The sequence below is a fragment of the Colletotrichum graminicola genome (genome assembly GCF_000149035.1).
Source record: "Colletotrichum graminicola M1.001 genomic scaffold supercont1.1, whole genome shotgun sequence".
NCBI lineage: Eukaryota > Fungi > Ascomycota > Sordariomycetes > Glomerellales > Glomerellaceae > Colletotrichum > Colletotrichum graminicola.
In genome coordinates, this window is record NW_007361005.1 from 1,243,021 (window position 1) to 1,261,593 (window position 18,573).

An 18,573-nucleotide genomic window follows, 5' to 3' on the forward strand; every position below is an offset into this window, starting at 1 on the left:
AGCTATACAAGCTACCCTAATAATCTAAGAGTACGACTGATCACCAGGTAATCAACGGACTACGCGAACGACATTACTGTTAACCGAGTATCGACCTCTGCTTACTATTAGCGGAAACCCTACTGTCTGGAAACTGGCCGTAACACATGGGACGTCCACCGCTACCAGACAGCAAGATGGATCGGACTGAAGGTGGGCTACGGCGGAGGGATTCCTTCTACAAAGAAGCATCTGGGGGCTACGAGACGCCAAGGTCCAATGAACGGAAAGCAAGGGTCTCTAACGTGACCGGAAATTCTGGTGTTTCTGCTCAAAACACTATAGAGCAAGATTCCCAGAGCGAGGAAGATCGAGAAAACGCTTCTCGCCAAATCGGAGAGCAGCTAAAACTCCACTACCTTCGTACGCAAACACCAGACCGAATAGTTCATCTACTCCACTCACCCGAGGAGAGAGGTAAGTAAATACATATTCACTGCGTTCTTTGATACTGGGCCCCTCTTTTTCTGTTGACCTCTAACCCTATTCCAGAGCGAAAAGAAATGTGGTTTGACTTCGGCCCACCCAGGACGTTCACTAGAAGCAATTTCAGGAGACATTTTGACCATCTTCAATTCGAATCTGCCCTGCAGTACGTAGCTTTTCCACGGATTCATTTGGAAAACAAGAAAGACGACATTTCCAACACACGGCAAAAGAGCCGGACGGTACGTTTCTTTCCATATTTCTACCTACCCTGGTACTTAGAGGCTGAAGGCTTCAGGATATGACTTTCTTCTTCAATTGGCTGAAAGAAAAGGGGGTCAAGCGGATCTTAAAGGTGCGTTTCTCCCCAGGCTTAATTTCTCATGTATCATTGCCACATCTCACAGACAAATTCTTAGGTCATTGTTGACGACCTTGAGCCGCCTCACCATAGCGACGAATCAATAGAAAAAGCTTTGGAGTCAATTGTAAGTCATAGTATATGAACCTTACACATAATGTGCTCTTTTATACTTTTGCTCATCTCCGGCAGGACGTCGATGTCCTCGACTGGCGGAGGCCGGATTTGGACCCAGTCACACTTGCTCGAGTAGGTAAATGCCTACGAGAAGTTTACCTCCAGTGGAGTGGCAGAAATACTGTGCTCAGAGCGTGGTCAGAGCCCGATGGCTTTGCTAAAATACCCACGTTAAAGTCGACCCATCTCAATCAGGTTGAGGTAGGTCGACTGAATGTTGAACCAGATGATCTAAGGGATGCTGACTTCGACATCTTATCATCAGGAGTTGGAGTCTGGAAAAAGAAATAGAGAAAACATTGAAGAGTTCGAGAAGAGGCTTCGTAAGACATGGCCGCACGAATTGAGTCCACCTGAGGTTATTCGCCCGAAGCCAACTGGCGACATCTTCCAAGAGGGAGGTCTGCAACTTAGCGATCAGCTAAGCCACAACGACCAGCGCCCAATTGATCCGCACAAGTGGATGCAGTGCATGGGGGACTTTGCTTCCTACTTCCGACAGATTCAAGTGCTTCGAGAGCCTGTGACCGATCAGTCCTTGGGTCCAGTTCAAGTCGCATTGATAGACGATGGACCAGATATCACTCATGATGTTCTCAAGGGCTTCGGATTTCCAGGACAAAGCTTTTGTCACTATCGAGAAGGATCGACGTGACGCGTCTCGCCTTATTGGCATTCGTCATCTGGTCACGGGACGGCGATGGCGATGCTCATTCACCACGTCTGCCCTAGCGCAATCGTCCATGTCATCAAATTAGACACATTCGAAAGCTCCTCTAGGCTCCAGATCCGCCCTGAAAGCGCAATACAGGTGGGAAAACCCGTTGACTGAAAGCCTTCCCTTGCCACTATTGAGGTTCTCTAACAGAAATAAGGCTATCAAATACGCAATCGAACGAGGGGTACATATCATTTGTATGTCATGGACAATGAAACCGCCTTCAAAGGACTCTATCAAGGACGCATTTGAGGACGAAATAATCAAAGCTGGTAAGAAGGGCATCCTCATGTTTTGCGCGGCCAGTGACGAGGGGAAGACGGCCGACCAGACGTATCCGCACAGCATCGGTACAAAGAGTTTTAGAATTGGCGCGGCAAAAGCGACTGAGGCGACCGCGAGCAACGTCGGCGATGCGGACTGGCTGAGCTACACTTTCCCCGGTCACGATGGAACCATCGAAAGTGTGTACGGCACCGGCCGTCAAAAGCTTGAGGGCCACTCAGGCAGCTCGGTTGCAAATGCCCTCGCCACGGGCTTGGCAGCCCTCATCATTGAATGCGTCAGATTGGGCATCTTCCATACCAGTAAGACAGGACAGCTCGACCCGACTGTGGCGATCCATAAAGAGGACTTGTCGAAGATACGTAAACGCGAGCAGATGGACTTCGCGCTGAAGTCTATCGGGACAAACCGGAACACGGAACACAAATACATAGAGGTGTGGCATATCTTCAGTCGCGCGGCAGAGAGACTCAAGTACGATTTGGATCTAACCTCGCAGCTGGAGGTTGTTGCTGGGTTGGCTAGACACTTCTTGGGCAAGAACGTATTTATGTGATTTTAATTATTAGAAATGATAGCTGTGCGGTGTTTTTCTATCCTCGTACACACTCATAGCACCTCTCGACTTCCGCGTACATTTTCGGGCATATTTGACATCTGCTATAATTATGTTTGTTGGTTGACCTTAGGTCTGTTTGGCATAAGTCGAATGTTCATCAAATAGCTGCTGTCATCAACTCAAGCGAGACGTAGCCACTTGTGCCGCAGGTGAACTTCTAAGCCCCACTCCATAGTCCCGTTCTTCTCAATGACCTGCCCCTTTTCTTCCGACATGATGTCCGGGTCTTGTACCCCAAACAATAGAGACCACAGGTTGTCAATACCTACACAAAGTCACCGTCGGCCGACTCCGTGCAGGCTTCTGTTCCCGATGACGACCTTGACTCAGCGATTATATTTATGCTGTTGTTGTTGTTGTTGTTGTTGTTGTTGTACTTAACGCCGGTAACGTCCCTGAGAAGGGCAAAGGGCGCCTGGGCAGCTAACTTCAGGGTATATACAATTATCATCTCAAGTGTCGTCTGCCAAACGTCCCGTGGTGACTTCTGTGTCCCCTCCCATTAATCTCCCATGAAGTCTGATATGATTGTTCCTTGCTCTCAAGAGGATTATATATATATGGGTCCTACGACGTAGTAACTTACAGTTCGTCGGACATGGCGAGCAAGTGGTCGATACTCTCTCGGGCTAAAAGACAGCATAGCCAGACGCGCGAGTTGAGAAGATCACCATGGAGAGCTTCAGGGGGTATGTATTTGACGGTTCGGGCATCGAAGCGTTTCCCAACCTCTTCTGAGTCGAAGTCGGTAACTTTCCTCGGGTCTTGGATGAGCTCATCGTACTAGCGGCTCTAGAGCGTCATCGCGAAGATAAGAAGCTTCAAGCAGACACCGAGTTAATTATAAAACTGACTGAGTAGAGTCTGATCGTACTCCGTTGTGATGCACACTTAGTAATGGATGCACCACTAATACCCTGGCGAGGTGTTGGGACGAGACCGTCTATTCTTTTCCTGTGCTAGAGTGACTGCTTTTCCTGTGGCTATACTCCAGCTTACTGTCGTTGTTCTTATCGTCGTCGTCTTTGTTATTGTTGCCGTCTTCGTCAATAGTTATCGTCGTTGTCGCTGCACGCTATCCTGGTCAATACTATCGTCATCACCACTCCTATTATTGCGTCCTAGATACATGACTGCTTGAATGCCTTTGCCTCAGGCAAACGGGAAGCCACCGGCGTGGAATAAAACACGCACACACACACACACACACATCTACCTCTCTCTTTCTCTCTCCCTCTAAATATCAACTAAAATGTTCAGTCCAGGACTCACGCATAACGCCTCTCCTTCTTCTGCGAATTCAGCGGCATGGCCTCTCCAACTCTCCCGAATGCAACATAACCAGTTTCTTCCGTAGGCCTGATGTCGCCGATGCAAACACGCAAGCTTTTCGTCCTCTTGAGTTTACTTATCCCGTCTTCCATTGAATTATGTTGGGCCAGGTCGACATTTGGATTGTCCCTCAAGAAGAAAGTAGCTCGATCTAGTACGTCGGGTCCCCGTCTCAGGCAGCCAAAGATGCTAGCCGCAATACCCGAAGCAAGCATAATCGTTGAGGCGATGAGCAGAATCGACATCCAAAACCCACTGACCCGCATTACCAACTGATTCGGCGTTCTTATGCCTGTGGTGTTTTGAGTAATTATGTTCGCTCCGGTGATATTCCGAGATGCCACCGAGGAAAGCCAGAATGTGTTGAGAAGTTGAGAAAGCCTTTGCGAGAATACGGCGTTCCCGACTTGATAGATATCCGTTCCATCCCAAGAGCCAATACCTGGAGCAGAAAAGGGGGCGCCAGGGTAGGTGAAGTACGTCTCCAATGCTGAGGGGAATGGTTTGTACATTCCTATACCTTGAGCCTCCCACGGGCCACGGCGTCTGGGTGATAATAATGAATGTTCCCATGAATGCGTCAATCACCCCTGCTGGCACTTGATATTGGTACCCTTCCGGTGCAATGCCATCCAATACCGTTCTCACTGTCATATTCCCTGGCTTCTCAATTCGTCTAATGCGACGTGCACCGCAGACAGACTGCTGACAAGTTACATCGACTTCAGCATGCGTCGTTGTAAGTACACATGTAGCATTAGCGACTGTCTGATTCGGATTGTAATAAGCCTCGAGTATTAGCGCCAAGGAAGTGTTGCTGAATCTATTGCGGAATCCAGAGGGGCCGATGAGTAGATTTCTACCATTATGGAATCGCTTGGATTTTCTGTAGCTGACCCAGCCTCATCTGGATCGGACAAGATTTAGTCCAGGGACACATACTTTCGATGACAACAGGCGTGCTATTTCAATATTACGCGTTTTTTTTTTTTTTTTTTTTTTTTTTTTTTTTTGGTTTCGCTGCTGCTTCCCACGCTGGCTTCGATATCTTACCCAAGCCAATCCTTAATATTGCGAACCAACCCATAGTGTCCCATTCGACAATCATGACATTGTACAATGGGTAGCCCACGATGTCGATTCTCTTCTCAGTTCCCGAGTATTGAGACTCGGAAAGCAGGATGAAATCATAGGGATCGGCTGATATGCTTTTTCGTTGGTCGGTAGGGGTCATGTGGCCGACAACGTATCTTTGTTGTCCAAGATCTCGGCTTCCAAGATCTCCAACTCCTTCTCGATTTTTCGCAACCCCATCAACCAGGTTCCATAACGTCTCTTTCCTAAAGTACTTCTTGCGAAGCCTAAACTTGGCTTTCTGCGTCTCGCAGACCAGGTGGCGGTCGGTCATCCAGCGGAATTTCTGTCGGCATGGGAGGGGCACTCGCGGTTTCACAGTCGGGCCCACGAAATTTGAGGGCTTTCTCCAAAGTTCGCAAGTTCACATTGTCCTCGCCACAATCAATGCCTATTCCACGTCTATTTACCGGTGCCAGACCGCCCTTATGTATCTGGGGGTTTGTTGCAAGCTGAGACCTAATTATGAACTGCGAAGTCACGAGTGGTGCCTGGAGTGTCGCCGATGAATCGGATTTCAAATGCGAACTTTTTGGCGGAGGAGTCGGCTTCTCTTGACGCGTCCCAGACCACTTAAACCGCATTAAGAATGGCCTTAAACGCTCAACCTCTTGTTGTTGTTATCTCTAGACTTTCCCTTCCGATTGGTAGTACTTAAGGGGTAAATGCATAGGACATTGATTTTCTATTATTTAGGTCGGGAAATCTATCCTAATATCAAGTAGTATATTTTACACAGCCTTCCTGGCAGCCGTTCCAGATCTCAAAGGAGTAGCAAGGCTGCAAGATTGTAATACAAACACACTATATTGTAAAGTGACCGGTTTGTTTCACGGCACAGCTCCCAGCAACTACTCCCGCTCCTCCGTATCTTTGATACTTCTGGTTTTAAGCCGGCCACAACATACCATATATTTCTTCAAAACCTGTTTGCCTCTGTGCGAACTTTCCGGGACAACCGCCCCGATTGGCTCTATCCCGGCCTTGGTCAAGATGAGGTCCAGCAGCACTCGACAGGATGGTTTCTTACAAGAAGCTGGGCAATTCCTCGCGAGGATCATGGAGTAGCACTGATATCAACACCCCATCTCTCCATGGCGTCAAGTCCAAACGCGGCCTCGCCTGCAAGCTTTCCAAACTCATCGACCTCATCAGGCCTCGTTTTGGCTAGCAGGTCATGCAAATCCACCAGCTGTCGCGGTTGTTGCTGTGCTTTACCTCCTCCTCTTCCTCCTCTGGCCGCTTCTGCTGCTGCTCCTTCTGCTGCCGACCCACGAAAGCTATCTTTCCCGAGGCTCCTGCGCCACGCAAACGACGACGGCGCATCCCAGGCACCCGCCGTCAAGGTAAGCTGCAGTCGGCCGTGGGAGATGGCGTCGCCGCTGTACGCCGTCGTGTAAGCCGCCTGCGCCAGGCACGCGACGGTCCATGTGCGCCGCACGCTCTCGACCACGGCCCACAGGCGCCACTGCATATCTTCCTCCTTTTGCGTGAGGACACCAAGTCCCTGGCTGCCGCCGCTCCCGTCATTTGGTTCTACGGTCACTGAGGTTCCTGGTGGCGTTCCAAGTCCCATAGTGTGCGCCAGTGGCGCCACGGCGCTGCTGCCGTCGAACCCCAGGATAGGCAGCAGCGGGTTAGACGTGGCGGTGCGGGCCGCGCTCAGCAGATCTTCGAGCCAGGCGTTGAGCGTGGGCACGAGAGCCTCGGCGTGGCGACGCAGGCAGATCTCGCCATCGAAGAAGCCAACGATCTGGTAGACGAGTAGGGCCTGAACGTGCGCGAGGCGGACCAAGACCTCTCTGCCCTCGGGGAAGAATAAACGGGCGGCTTCTTCCCCGTCTTCCGCCGTTCCAACTGGTAGTCCTCGCTCTGCTCTCTGCATTCGCCCCAGCAGGTGCTGGTAGTGGTGGTGCTCCTTGTCCGGGCTGGCGCCCTCTTGTACGAGGCGCAGCATCCGTTCGTGGAATAGGCGACGTACCATGATACGGTTCTCAGGTGTACGCACACTGTACAGGGCTAGGGTTGAGTAGGCGTCTGCGACGCATCGGGGCATGCGGTCTGAGTAGAGAGTGGAGTGCACGAACGGGCAGTCTCCCCGGGACACCCAGCTGGAGAGCCAGGACTTGAGGGTGCTGATGATGTGGTCAGCGAGCACGTCAGCGCCCCGCGTCAGGGCTGACAGTTGGTAGATGTGCCCGGTCGTGACGAGAGTCCAGCTCTCTGGGCTGAGGAACCAGGAGCACTGGCTGGCCATATCCTGTGATGGCTGCTGCTCGTTACTGAAGTGAAAGAGATTGGTTGCTATTGGGCTGGTCCAGTTCGGTGCTCCTTGAGGCGGTATTGGCTCAGTCGCGGCGTATGGCTGCATCGAAGAGGACAGCAGAACATCATAGCCTAAGAGTACACGCAGCGCATCGTCATCCAGTCCAAGTGGATCATAATATAACGAAGGTTCAGGGGCCACGCGCAACGGCGCCAGGGACTGATGCTGTGTTAGGGGGATATCATCCTCTGCAAGAAGGACGAAGTTTCTCGGTTTAGGGGTAGGGTAGACACAGGCACGCCGCCTGGCAACGCAGCGCTGGCAGACGGGCAGTTCCCTCCCGCACTTGCGCTTCGACTTGGCGCACGCATCGCATGCCTTGATGTCGTTGATGGTCCGCACCGCTGCCATGCTTTGGGTGCCCCGCGTCACAGGCGGCGCCAACTCTCGGCAGCACAAGATTGTGCGTGTGTCTGTCGCAAGCGGGAAGCCGCTGGGTTTGCGGTTTGCCGACCAGAATAAGGCCCGCCTCGGGGGGGGGGGGGTCAGGTAGCGCGGGCCCTTTGGACGATTTGTAGACTGTAGAATCAAAGATCTGCAGACACACTTGCAGGAGACTTCCTTACAAAAGCTATGTATCTCTGGAATGCATGGGCTTGATTGTTGTTGGCAGGCTGGCTCGTAAGCGCATCTGTCAGACGAATCGCACTCTAGCCAGGGGCCGGGGCGTAGAGTGCGGAAGTCCTGCGGACGCTATCCCGAAAAGGTTGGCACCCGCACACCTCTTTTGTCCTGATAGTAATACGGATACACTGCGCGGCTTGGCGCGGATCTCACACCTTTCTCGTCCACTGTTCGACGAGGTTTGGATTAGGGAGGATGAGGCGGAAACCCGCGATGGACTCCCGCAGCTTGCAAAATACATGGCCATCACCAACACAAGCGCTTCGGGTAGGGAAAGATGGTGGTATATATTAATCCATGAATTTCCCAGTTTCTCTTCAATACTTGTTTTAGTACTCAAGCCATTCTCTCTTACTGTCAGATCATTAACCGGTCTTCTCAGCAACAGCGAGCACAATCCGCCAATCTTCTTCAGTTCCGTGATATAAGAACAAGCCCCTAGACAATGGATGCCAACGTAGTCCGCCCGGCCATCACCGAGGCCTTGAAGACTGACTTCACGAAGACTGTCCACAAGGCTGTCTACCCCGCCATCTCCCCGGACCGCCCGGAGCTCAGCCAGGCCGGCAAAACCTTCCTCATCACAGGCGGTGGCAGCGGTCTCGGCTTCGAGATCGCCAGGACCTTCGTGTCCGCCCACGCCGCTCGCGTCATCATCGCCGGCCGCCGCGCCGACGGGCTGGCAAAGGCTCGCAGGAAGCTCGAGGCTGAGGCCCAGAAGCTCTCGTCCCCTACCGTGATTGTCGACAAGCCCTGCGACATCGCCTGCGACGCCGAGGTCGACGCGCTCTGGACTGAGGCCGGTCAAGTCGACGTGCTGGTGCTCAATGCGGCCAAGTTCCAGACCGATGTCAACACGCTCGCTGACCTGGGCATTGCCGAGACGTGGGCAACCTTTGAGGTCAACGTCAGGGCGACCCTGTACATGGCCGAGAGGTTCCATAAGCAGAGGACGTCCGATGGGAAGCCAATCCTTACCAAAGTAAGGGAAACCATGCTTTTCGTCCCACTTTCAGTCTTCCGGGAATATTAATATTGACATGCCGTTTTCTTTTTCTTTACAGTATCTCATCAACGTGTCGACGGCCGCCATCCACCAGCTCGATCCCACCCGCTACCCACGCTCGATGCAGCTGCCCAGCTACTCCCTAACCAAGAACGCCGGCACGCTGTCCATGCAGCTCTTCGCAGAGGGCGTCGACCCGGCCGAGACCCAAATCGTGAGTTTTCACCCGGGTTTTCTCTTCACTGAGGTCTGGGCCGGCTACGGCGTCAGAAAGGCCGAGCTGCCCTTTGACGATATCGAGCTCCCCTCCGCCTTTGCCGTCTGGGCCGCCTCCTCCCAGGCCAAATTCCTGCACGGTCGCTTTGTCTGGGCGCACTGGGACGTCGAGGAGCTGGCGTCAGGCGAGATTAGGGGGAAGATTGACGCGGACCACATGCTCTTGAGGCTTGGGCATGTTGGAATCTAGACAAGATGCTGGGCGGATCTTCTCTTTGTTCCGAGCACAAGATAGACATTATAATTTTGTAGCTTCGGTTATGCGTCTTGGGAAGATATTACTGATTGCCCATGCCAACGAGTTTCAAAGGATACGTACATGAGATAGGATCAGGGGGCTTGGACATCGTGGCGGGGGAACGTTTTGGTCAGTCAATCCTATATGTTTCATACACCGGTATCTCACCTAGCCAGTTATGATCCTGAGAGTTGGAGGCCTTGCAGCGACCTGAAAACCCATGTTCATCATAGAATCAAGTAAGGGATATTGCAGGTTTATGAGTGACAAGAATCCAAGGAGGCAAAGAAGAAAGGTGTATAAGCATCTCAAGTCATAAAGGTCGTCAACAATATACAGCATCATGAAAGCCATCAATCCCGTCTCTGAAACAAAAAAAGAATTCAAAGTTGTCCGTAAAGTCATTAAATCAGATCAGATCTGTTTCCTACAGCTTCTGGATTTTGCCGGTGCATCTAGATCCCGAGAATTCATCCGGATCCAGCTATGCTTGGAATAGTGGGGATGATAGCAAAGCCTTTGGGTTTCGAGCCCCAGCCCACCTTACACAACGGACGGTATCTGTCGTTGATGGGGGCATTTTGATTGAAATAGTACAAAGCAGAAGTGTCGTCTTATCTTACCTGCGCCGACTTGGGTAGCTTGTGGCCCCTAGAGTAGATATGCACAATTACTATACAAATGACAGTGGTGGACATCCAAAGCTAAGCATTTTCGAGATAGTCCTTTTTAGGCGCCTGTTTGGTCTAACTGTCCGCTAGGCCGGTCAGGATCGACGAGTGCATCTTTTATATATCTGTCGATGTATAAATCTGTGTATCCAACATCCTTAACACTACCTCAAACACCTGCCAATTGCCAGTCACTTGAGCAGAGACAATAGACGACCCATCGGTCGGTGCTGACATCTTGCTTTAGCCAACCTCCTACTCTATTTGGGAAGTGAGGCACATGTGTATAGGTAGACGGATCGACCAAACGGACATCCTTTGCTAATATATTGGGTACCCTGGCGTCAAGACGCCTTGAGCCAGCTCATAGCCAAGGTCAATATTAAGCTTGGGCGTTGCAACAGATGTATCGATGTAAGTTTGAATATAACAGATAGAGGGATATAGGCTAGATTAGTCCAGATGGCTTTTTACTGGTTCCATGACAGCATGAAACACAACAATGATGTGTATATAGCAGAAGTGAGTGTTCTGTCTGTACTCCTTTAGGTTAATGACATGACCGTATTCGTAGAGCTTCCATCTCATGACCATGGTTCTCTTGTTGGCGCAAAGGACGAGACTGAGACGCAGGTACGAGCATCAATTGCCTGAGGCAAGAAGCCTTCAAGTGAAATTTCACTCTCTTTGCTTTGTCGCACCTTCCAAACTCACTTGATGTAGAGTACCTTCCTTCTAAGTAAGAGAACTAAACCCAACAAGCAAAGGGTTTCTAGGGCAACAACCTTTTGTGGCCCACACAGCTCACTTTCCTTGCACTCTTTTCAATCTTCTTTCATTGCGCTGTTCAATTCAACTCGTCTCATCCACCCAAATCTCTCACCTTGACCCCAACACGCCGCAGTTGCTCTTAGACGCAACCTCTTTCACTCGCAACCACCTGATTTCATCAGATAAATACCGGATTAACGTAAGAGACTCACTCTTTTCACTTTTCTTTCTTACTTCCTTGAACTGGTGTTACAACTCACCTTTCAGGCCAGAAAACCAGTCACTATGCGTCAAGAACCAAACATTGACGTCGGCTCTCAGGCCGCTAACATCAGAAAGGTGAGTCCTGACATTGAAGCACTTGGCGGACTTTGTTAGGAAACCAAATTAGTTACTACCAAGGCTTTGGTAACGACAATGTGGCCTAACCAGTGCTTCCAGATGATGGAGGATAATGAGGCCTCCAACGCCCTCTTGACCCAAGCGGCAGACCGACTCGACGCTGCAACCAACGCTTTGATGAAAGAGAAGGACGAATTCGCCTTGGCCAAAGAGCAGCTTCTCGAGAAAGGAACCCAGTTTGCGTCCATCAATGTTGAGCTGGAGAAGGCTATGGCGGCCGTCGAACAGCTTGTTGCCATCCAGTGCAACAACTTCGCCAACTACGACAACTCACTGAACATTACCCCGACTTCCGGCGCTTTCTCCGGAATGGGTATCTTCGACCCCCAGGAGATTGCTTCTTTCCAGATGGAGCTTGACAAAGAGAAGGACGAGCTTGAGGCTGTCAAGATTGCTCTGAACGATGCTTTCTCAGACATCAATTTGGTCCAGGAGGAGCCTGATGTTAACCAGAATGGTGCCAAGGGCGATGGTCAGTACGTTCTCGAGCAAAAGATCCCCGCTTCCGACTACACAAACACAAACGGAACCATCGACACCCAGGCCAAGGAGCGAGAGGAGCTCAAGGCCTCTATCATTGAGGAGCTGAAGAAGGAGCTGAAGACCCAGCTCAAGGCCGAGATCAAGAACAAACTGAAGAACAAGCTCAAGGCCAAGCTCAAGGCCGACATCATGACCGAGCTCAAGGCCGACATCATGACCGAACTCAAGGCTGAGCTCAAGGGAGAGCTCATCAAGCATATGAAATCGAACATCAAACACGAATTCATCAAGCACGAGATCAAGGACGCCGTCTCCCACGAGATCGCTGGTTGTATCAATCCAAGTCTCGTCAGCGAGATCTACAAGGAGATGAGAGAGGCCCTGAAACGCATCAACGACAGGGAGGAAGAGCTTGAGACGAGCTTCGACAATGTATACCACCGTCTCTACGACAATGAGGCGGAGTTTCAGATGACCTTCGACAATGCACTCCGCCGTCTCAACGAGCAGAGCGAGGAGCTTGAGAAGAAGAAGGCGGGTGAGATGAAGGAAAAGCTGCGACGCATCGACTACAAGGAGGAGGAGCCTCAGATGAACTTCGACGATAAACTCCACCGTGCCAAGGTTGATATTGAAAAACTTGCGAAGAACATGGCGGATGACAGGGACGGAAACTCGGGAACCCGAGCGGTCCAGATGTGGAACGAGACACGCGACAAGAAGCGCCAGGCGAAGAAAAGTGCCCGAAAAGAATCGGCTATCGTCCCCGTTCCCCTCCCTCTGCGCTCCAACGTGAAGTCTGAGGGCTCCATTGTCGGCCGCTGTGTTGCGGCGAACGCTTGCGATTGGGGTGCCTGGGGTGCCGAGACGCCCGCTTCCGAGTCCGCGCAGGAGAAGTCTTATGGCGCTTGGGGCGAGCGGCCCACCGCCAAGGCTAAGAAAGCGGAATCTTCAGCGTGGTGGTAGGTAGCTCAAGCCGTGCTTATTGGCTTGGCAAATGCATATCGGAAATACATCAGTGTCCGCGGAGTTCCCAGCCAACATGACGTTCCTGCACAGGGGCCATAGGTGGCTCAATTTAATGGCAGGAAGTGACCATGCAGTCACGGCGTTGGAGGTTCAGGTTTGAGCGAGATCAACAGTCGCATTTCCGGTATGCAAAGAAAGTCACTGGTACGCTTTTTGCGGATGTTGCGCTTTCGAAAGACATGAGACCGCAAACGGAAGGGTGGACGCATGCTTTGGTTCTTGATTTGATGTTATTGGGTTTGCATTGGCAGGTAGACGTTTTCGAGACAACTCAATGGGAACAAGACAGCCTTTAATCGATTATGCCAGTGATCCTAGGTGATGATTCGTGAGTGTTTTCACAGCGACGCATCTTGATTCCAGGCACGTGTTTGACGACCTTGCCGCTCTCTGCTAACTGTGAGGCAAGGGACGTAGGTAAGCGGTTATCAATCCCGCCAATGTTAGAAAGTGAAGGCACGTCAATACGTAAACTATACAGCTGTTCTCTTGATCCAAATCCTGCAACAGTGAGCTACCTCTCGCACATCCAACGTTGGAAAAGCCGCCTAATTCATACGTCCTTCTTCGATAGTGCTTCCATCGTTGCTACATGGAAGGCTGGCTGTTGGAGCCGTGGTCCCGTCTCCGGTTTCAAACATCGACGGGGCCCCGGGGCTTCTTCCAAAGCTTCTTGCTGTTCTCGCAGTAGTCCTCAAGGATACCGATCTCAAGGGCCTGCCGGTCGGGCTGGAGGATGCCCTGGCGGACCGATTGCTTCCAGGCGAGGTCGAGCGTGACAAGCGTCTTGTCGCAGAGCTCGACGCGCTCCTTGGAGTGGCGGCCGAGGTGAGCGAGGTACTCGGGGTGTACCGCGCTGTGGGCTCGTGCTTCTCAATGTACTGGATGGTGGTTATGGCCTCGACCGCGTCTAACAAGAAGCTCTTGGGGTGGTCAGCGAGGGGAGGAAGGGGGGGGGGGACGGGAGCTCGAGATTGGAGGCATGGGAAGACGGTGTTTGTTTTTTCCCCGGTTATCAAATATGCGACTGCTTACTAGGCAAAAGAAAAGTAGAAGTTGATGGTGGTTTGCTCTAGGCTGGTGGGTTGCGGCTTGTTGCCAGACTGCTGCGTGTTAGCGACGGGCTCCATCTTGGACTTCTGTTGCCCTTGAAGATGAGATTGGAGTGTCTTGAGCCATTCACGTAAATGGCTTCAAGCCGAATTGCTAGGTTTAATTACCCCGTCAACTGAGTGATCGTTCCTTAATTTGGCTAGGTCTTGCTCGTGCCTTCGAGAACTACATAGAGACAGACTGCTTTACAGTGGTAATGCGAAGATGCACTTGGGCAAGACAAAGACCTAAAACAAGGGCAAAGAGGGCTGTTGGACAACTCGAGCTTCTCAAGGTCAATAGTATGCAGCATGATATCGATGTGTCATCTCTCGTCTATCGACATGGGGCTTAGGGCGAGGCTCGTGAGTAGTTGGAAGGCAGTCAGAATGGACAATGTTCGCTCGCGGAGTATGGCCTGGAGAAAAAACCAGGAAGGTGTAATGGAAGCATCTTGATTATAAGAGAACAGGCGGCAGGCAGTAACAGACACATCAGAGCCAGAGTCACGAGAGGTAGTGAAACGGGAAGAACGGGCAGCTTGCCTCCTAGGTTTGTGTAAATGGCAAACCGCCTGAGGTGTATTCGATGCAAACGTGAATGTCCACGGCCACTGTCACGGATAAAACATGACAACTTCACACAAGACAAACATCATATTTGTTTTCTTCTGTCCCCGCCAAATGACCAGCCGCTCAAGGCGCCACCCACCCAGCATCAAAGCAGCCAACTGTCTATTATCATAGTCTCCATCGTCTTTCATAGCTTTCCTGTCTCAGCCAACCCCTTTCATTGGAAGCAACAAAGTCCGTCCTCGCGTCTCAACCTGTGTCCACCAACAAAGAAGACAATCTCTCCTCCTCGAACCCCCTCCTGGCCTCAGAAAATGGCAGGCAAACACAGGCTCCCTACGGGTCTCTCCGACATCCCGTTCTCCCCAGTCCACAAGAAGCGACGCATCGTCAAACAATCTAACCCCTGGGACGATGTCGATGACGCCCAGGGCGCCCAAGGCTCCCAGCCCAAGACTTTCACCAAGGATGATGCGGACGCGCTATATCATCAAGTGGAGGACTTTGAGAAAGACTACCGAAAGGAAAGCTGCAGAGTCTATACCGACACGGTCTGCTCCCTCGTTCCCTCGTTCCCTCGTTCCCTCGTTCCCTCGTCCTTGGCCCATCTCCCCCCCTGACACGTTCCTTTCCCGGTCACCCCATCACCCTATCTCGACCAACATCAAACTGACTTGCCTCTCCAGCCCCCCCGCGAGGTCGAGCTACGCATCACCCGCGTCACCCTCTACCGCCGCAGCCGCTCGATCCGCCACCTCCTCCACCGCACCTTCTTCCCCGACGCCTCCCTCATCCTCCGTCCCTCCGCCGAGGCCTACCACACCCTCACCGCCCACCGCGCCGCTCTCACGCGCCACCAAGCCCTCTGGCACCACCGCCGCGCCCGTCGCCGGACCCTCCGCGCCTCCCGCGCCCTCGCCCTACGAACCGCGACCTTCGTCGCCGCCGAGGCCGCCCACGACGCCGACGCCGAGCACGACCCCAACGACCCCCGCGACCCGTCCCGCCACCGCGTCGCCTTTGCCCAGCGGAGGCGATGGTACCGCACCGTCAAGCGCGACATGCGCCGCAGGGGCCAGTGGGTCTCCCGCGCGGCCCCCGGCCCGGGCGTCGAGTGGGAGCCCTTCGACGTCCACGGGGACCCGGGCGCCCGCGTGAGCTTCTTCGAGCCCGTCGCCGGGGACTGGATCCTGCCGGCCCACGTCAGGGACGCGCGTGACCTCGACGTGTTTCTAAACCAGCTGGGGCTACGCTTCACCCCGGTGGAGATCCCCTTGCGGGACCGGCCGTGGGCTTGATGTATCAGTTCTTATTCTTTTCTTTTTGTCTTACGTTCGGATTGTGAGACTTGGTCCGGCTACCCTTGGGTTGGGGTAGATACCGCCCTTCATTGAAGGTTGCAAGCCTGGATTTGCAGTTGGAGAGAAGGCCCTTGTTGGTGATTAGCTCGAGAGTCGTGTTGGATTACGTCTTGATCGTGAAGGGTTGACCTGGATCGCCTTGTCTTGGTTCTGGCAGGCTGGTAGGTAGCAGCTTTACCTGTATGAGAGAAATGCTTCTGTATTTCGAGCTTTACCGTTGTTCTGAATATCCGACGTATGACCATCGCCCAAAACCACAGTCTTCGAGTCGCTGGAACCTCGGCAAGACCAAGCAATCGCTGGTCATCTTATCACTTCCATCTTATGCCACGCCATGCTGGCTGTTCGCTAAAAGCAGCCTAATTGATGCCCTCCTCCTCTCGCCCCCCCCCCCCCCCCCCCCCCCCAAAGAGTAACTCCGTGCGCAGCAATCACCATCCCGACCTGACAATTCCCACTCTTCGATACAAGAAACTGGAAACATAAAGCAATCAAACAACTTTTGCGGACGCCGGATCACTGTGCTTAGGAACCTCAACCATGGTCTTCTCGGAATGCGACAAGGAGTCGTCCGCCACATCCTCGTTAAGCTGCGTCTCGCTCAGCAGCTCCGGGTTGAAGGAGCGGGAGCCCTTGGGGATGAATGTCGCCGCGAACACCATTGCTGTTATGTCGGTGCGCGGCCTGCGGCGCTATGCCATTCTCGAGGTATCTGTGGCCGTAGAGGGCGATGCAGTACGCCGGCACGAGCCAGACGAAACGTGTCGAGGTGAAGAGGATGCGAGCGCCGCCCCCAGTAGACTCGAAGAAGAGGAGGAAGCCCTTGCCGATGGCGACAAAATAGTTTCTCTTGCTCGCCTTGGTCCGCGCGAGGGCGTTGCGCAGCTGTCATCGACGACGAAGAAGAAAAGGACGGCAGCGAGGGTGAAGCAGATCGGGGTGATCACGAAAGACCGGTTGTTGCCGAGGTTAGGGATGAGAACCAAGGCGTTCAAAAGGGCACCCGAGACACCGGCCACCTCGTAGAATATATGCACCAAGCTGTCCATCTGACGAAGCTTCTGTACGCTACCGCCGACAATGTCACGAGGGATGACGCGGCGGATCAGCTCGACCATGCCATACGCGATGCCAGGGATGGTGTAAATGGGGATGATGGCGTCGTTGTCGTACTTGCCGTAGTACGGCCACTCGTTCTTGGGGTGCTTCTTGCGGTAGGCTGCGGGAACGAAGGTGCCGCCAGTGGCGGCGTCAAGGATGAGCAGGATCGCCGTCATCAGACCGAAGAGCAGGATGGCAGATGAGAGCACGTTCTTGGTCGGGTAATGCTTGATGAGAGGGGCGATTAGTATGGAGCCGACACACTGGGTGACCTGGTTGAGACCCTGAAGCAGGCCAAGCCTCTCAAAGGTGCGGGAGGGAGTGCCGTTGGTGTGGCTCTCATAGTCGTATCGGTTGGTGGCTAGCGCGGTGATGGAACCATCGAAGGCCTCGAGGCCAAATCTGTACAGCATGATGCCGCAGACGTAGAAGATTATGTCCCTCCTCTCCTTCGGGCTGAAGAACTTTAACCTCTCGGGGAAATCATTGAAGTATGCCATGCCAGACCACGTATCGGACCACTTCTGTCGCCAGTCTCCCGGTATGGAAAAGCAAACGGTCAAGATTGCAGTGAAGAAACCAAGGCCATGACGTATATGGAACGGAAAACCTGAGATTGCAGGCTATGTGGGCGAATGACGTACCGAGTCTTTTGGCCAGAACTGCGAGCTTGTTCTAGCGAATTTCTGGGGGCGAGAGAGGATGAACATTCGCTCCTTTCCAACATCGGTGGCAAGAGGCATGGTTAACATATGCTCGGATGGAGTGACATGAAGCCTCCATCAGGCGGCCAGAAGTTCCAATGAAAAGCAAAGCGTGATTCCACGTGGGCATCACTGGCTCTAGCTGTCACCGTGGCGAAGTGAGTACTGCCTGTCCAGCAAATCCATCAACTATCCATCTTCAAAGTGGCCGAATTTTGGCTCGCTTTGTTCCACATAAGGGGAAATACGACTTCGGGCGCTTGGAAATTGGAGTTGACAGCGCACGGGGCTATCCTGCTCGACAGGTTCCCCCCCAGACGACACAGAACTTGATAGGCGAGGTTGCACTGTCAGCCGGAAAGACATCGACATGGACGACGGGCAGTTTGCACTGGGAAGCGCTGGCGTGTAGCGACGATAGAACAGAGCTCCATGGTACTGGGTCGTATATCTGGCTCTTCGTCAGATGTCCGAAACATGCCAAACCCTGCTGATTCCTATTGCCACACGTTTGGAACTGGTTCCCTGGATGTTTTGCAGTGCTTCCAGACTCTTCCAGAAAGGCTGTCAAAGAACTTGGATGCCAGTCGCCTTTGAGGCATCTCGTGTGCCCGAGACCAGGAGAGACCGCCCGTGCCTTGGATGGGTGCTCGCGGTAAGAGTCCGAAACCTGGTCCTTCCGAACGAGACCCGCTCTGGAAAGACCATCGTGTGCTTGATCGTCTGGGGACTGCCGGGGATTAGACGAGGTGTTGACCAGATGATGGGCGTTGCTTGATCGACACATCGAAAACCAAGAGCATGTTTTTGTCCCATGTTGGTGCAA

The 18,573-nt window shown here is 52.7% G+C and overlaps 8 protein-coding genes across 8 annotated transcripts; 4 read left to right on the plus strand and 4 right to left on the minus strand.

The window, feature by feature from the left end:
• Positions 1-176: 176 nt before the first annotated feature.
• GLRG_00321 (uncharacterized protein) lies at positions 177-2,562 on the plus strand (the record flags this gene model as incomplete). Its single annotated transcript, XM_008091006.1, has 7 exons — positions 177-456; positions 532-707; positions 764-820; positions 885-953; positions 1,019-1,204; positions 1,269-1,654; positions 1,791-2,562. The coding sequence occupies 7 exons, from the start codon at positions 177-179 to the stop codon at positions 2,560-2,562; spliced, it is 1,926 nt and encodes a 641-aa protein (XP_008089197.1).
• Positions 2,563-3,893: 1,331 nt separating this feature from the next.
• GLRG_00322 (uncharacterized protein) lies at positions 3,894-4,202 on the minus strand (the record flags this gene model as incomplete). Its single annotated transcript, XM_008091007.1, has 1 exon — positions 3,894-4,202. The coding sequence occupies one exon, from the start codon at positions 4,200-4,202 to the stop codon at positions 3,894-3,896; it is 309 nt and encodes a 102-aa protein (XP_008089198.1).
• A 1,946-nt stretch (positions 4,203-6,148) lies between these two features.
• On the minus strand, positions 6,149-7,768 carry GLRG_00323 (uncharacterized protein; the record flags this gene model as incomplete). The annotated part of the gene is made up of 1 exon (XM_008091008.1): positions 6,149-7,768. One exon carries the CDS (start codon positions 7,766-7,768, stop codon positions 6,149-6,151), a length of 1,620 nt encoding a protein of 539 aa, XP_008089199.1.
• Positions 7,769-8,486: 718 nt separating this feature from the next.
• Positions 8,487-9,513, plus strand: GLRG_00324 (short chain dehydrogenase; the record flags this gene model as incomplete). The annotated part of the gene is made up of 2 exons (XM_008091009.1): positions 8,487-9,023; positions 9,106-9,513. 2 exons carry the CDS (start codon positions 8,487-8,489, stop codon positions 9,511-9,513), a joined length of 945 nt encoding a protein of 314 aa, XP_008089200.1.
• A 1,907-nt stretch (positions 9,514-11,420) lies between these two features.
• GLRG_00325 (uncharacterized protein) lies at positions 11,421-12,854 on the plus strand (the record flags this gene model as incomplete). Its single annotated transcript, XM_008091010.1, has 1 exon — positions 11,421-12,854. One exon carries the CDS (start codon positions 11,421-11,423, stop codon positions 12,852-12,854), a length of 1,434 nt encoding a protein of 477 aa, XP_008089201.1.
• Positions 12,855-13,550: 696 nt separating this feature from the next.
• GLRG_00326 (uncharacterized protein) lies at positions 13,551-14,047 on the minus strand (the record flags this gene model as incomplete). The annotated part of the gene is made up of 2 exons (XM_008091011.1): positions 13,551-13,773; positions 13,953-14,047. The coding sequence occupies 2 exons, from the start codon at positions 14,045-14,047 to the stop codon at positions 13,551-13,553; spliced, it is 318 nt and encodes a 105-aa protein (XP_008089202.1).
• An 848-nt stretch (positions 14,048-14,895) lies between these two features.
• GLRG_00327 (uncharacterized protein) lies at positions 14,896-15,879 on the plus strand (the record flags this gene model as incomplete). Its single annotated transcript, XM_008091012.1, has 2 exons — positions 14,896-15,132; positions 15,268-15,879. 2 exons carry the CDS (start codon positions 14,896-14,898, stop codon positions 15,877-15,879), a joined length of 849 nt encoding a protein of 282 aa, XP_008089203.1.
• A 554-nt stretch (positions 15,880-16,433) lies between these two features.
• GLRG_00328 (uncharacterized protein) lies at positions 16,434-17,543 on the minus strand (the record flags this gene model as incomplete). The annotated part of the gene is made up of 2 exons (XM_008091013.1): positions 16,434-16,606; positions 17,015-17,543. 2 exons carry the CDS (start codon positions 17,541-17,543, stop codon positions 16,434-16,436), a joined length of 702 nt encoding a protein of 233 aa, XP_008089204.1.
• Positions 17,544-18,573: the final 1,030 nt, after the last annotated feature.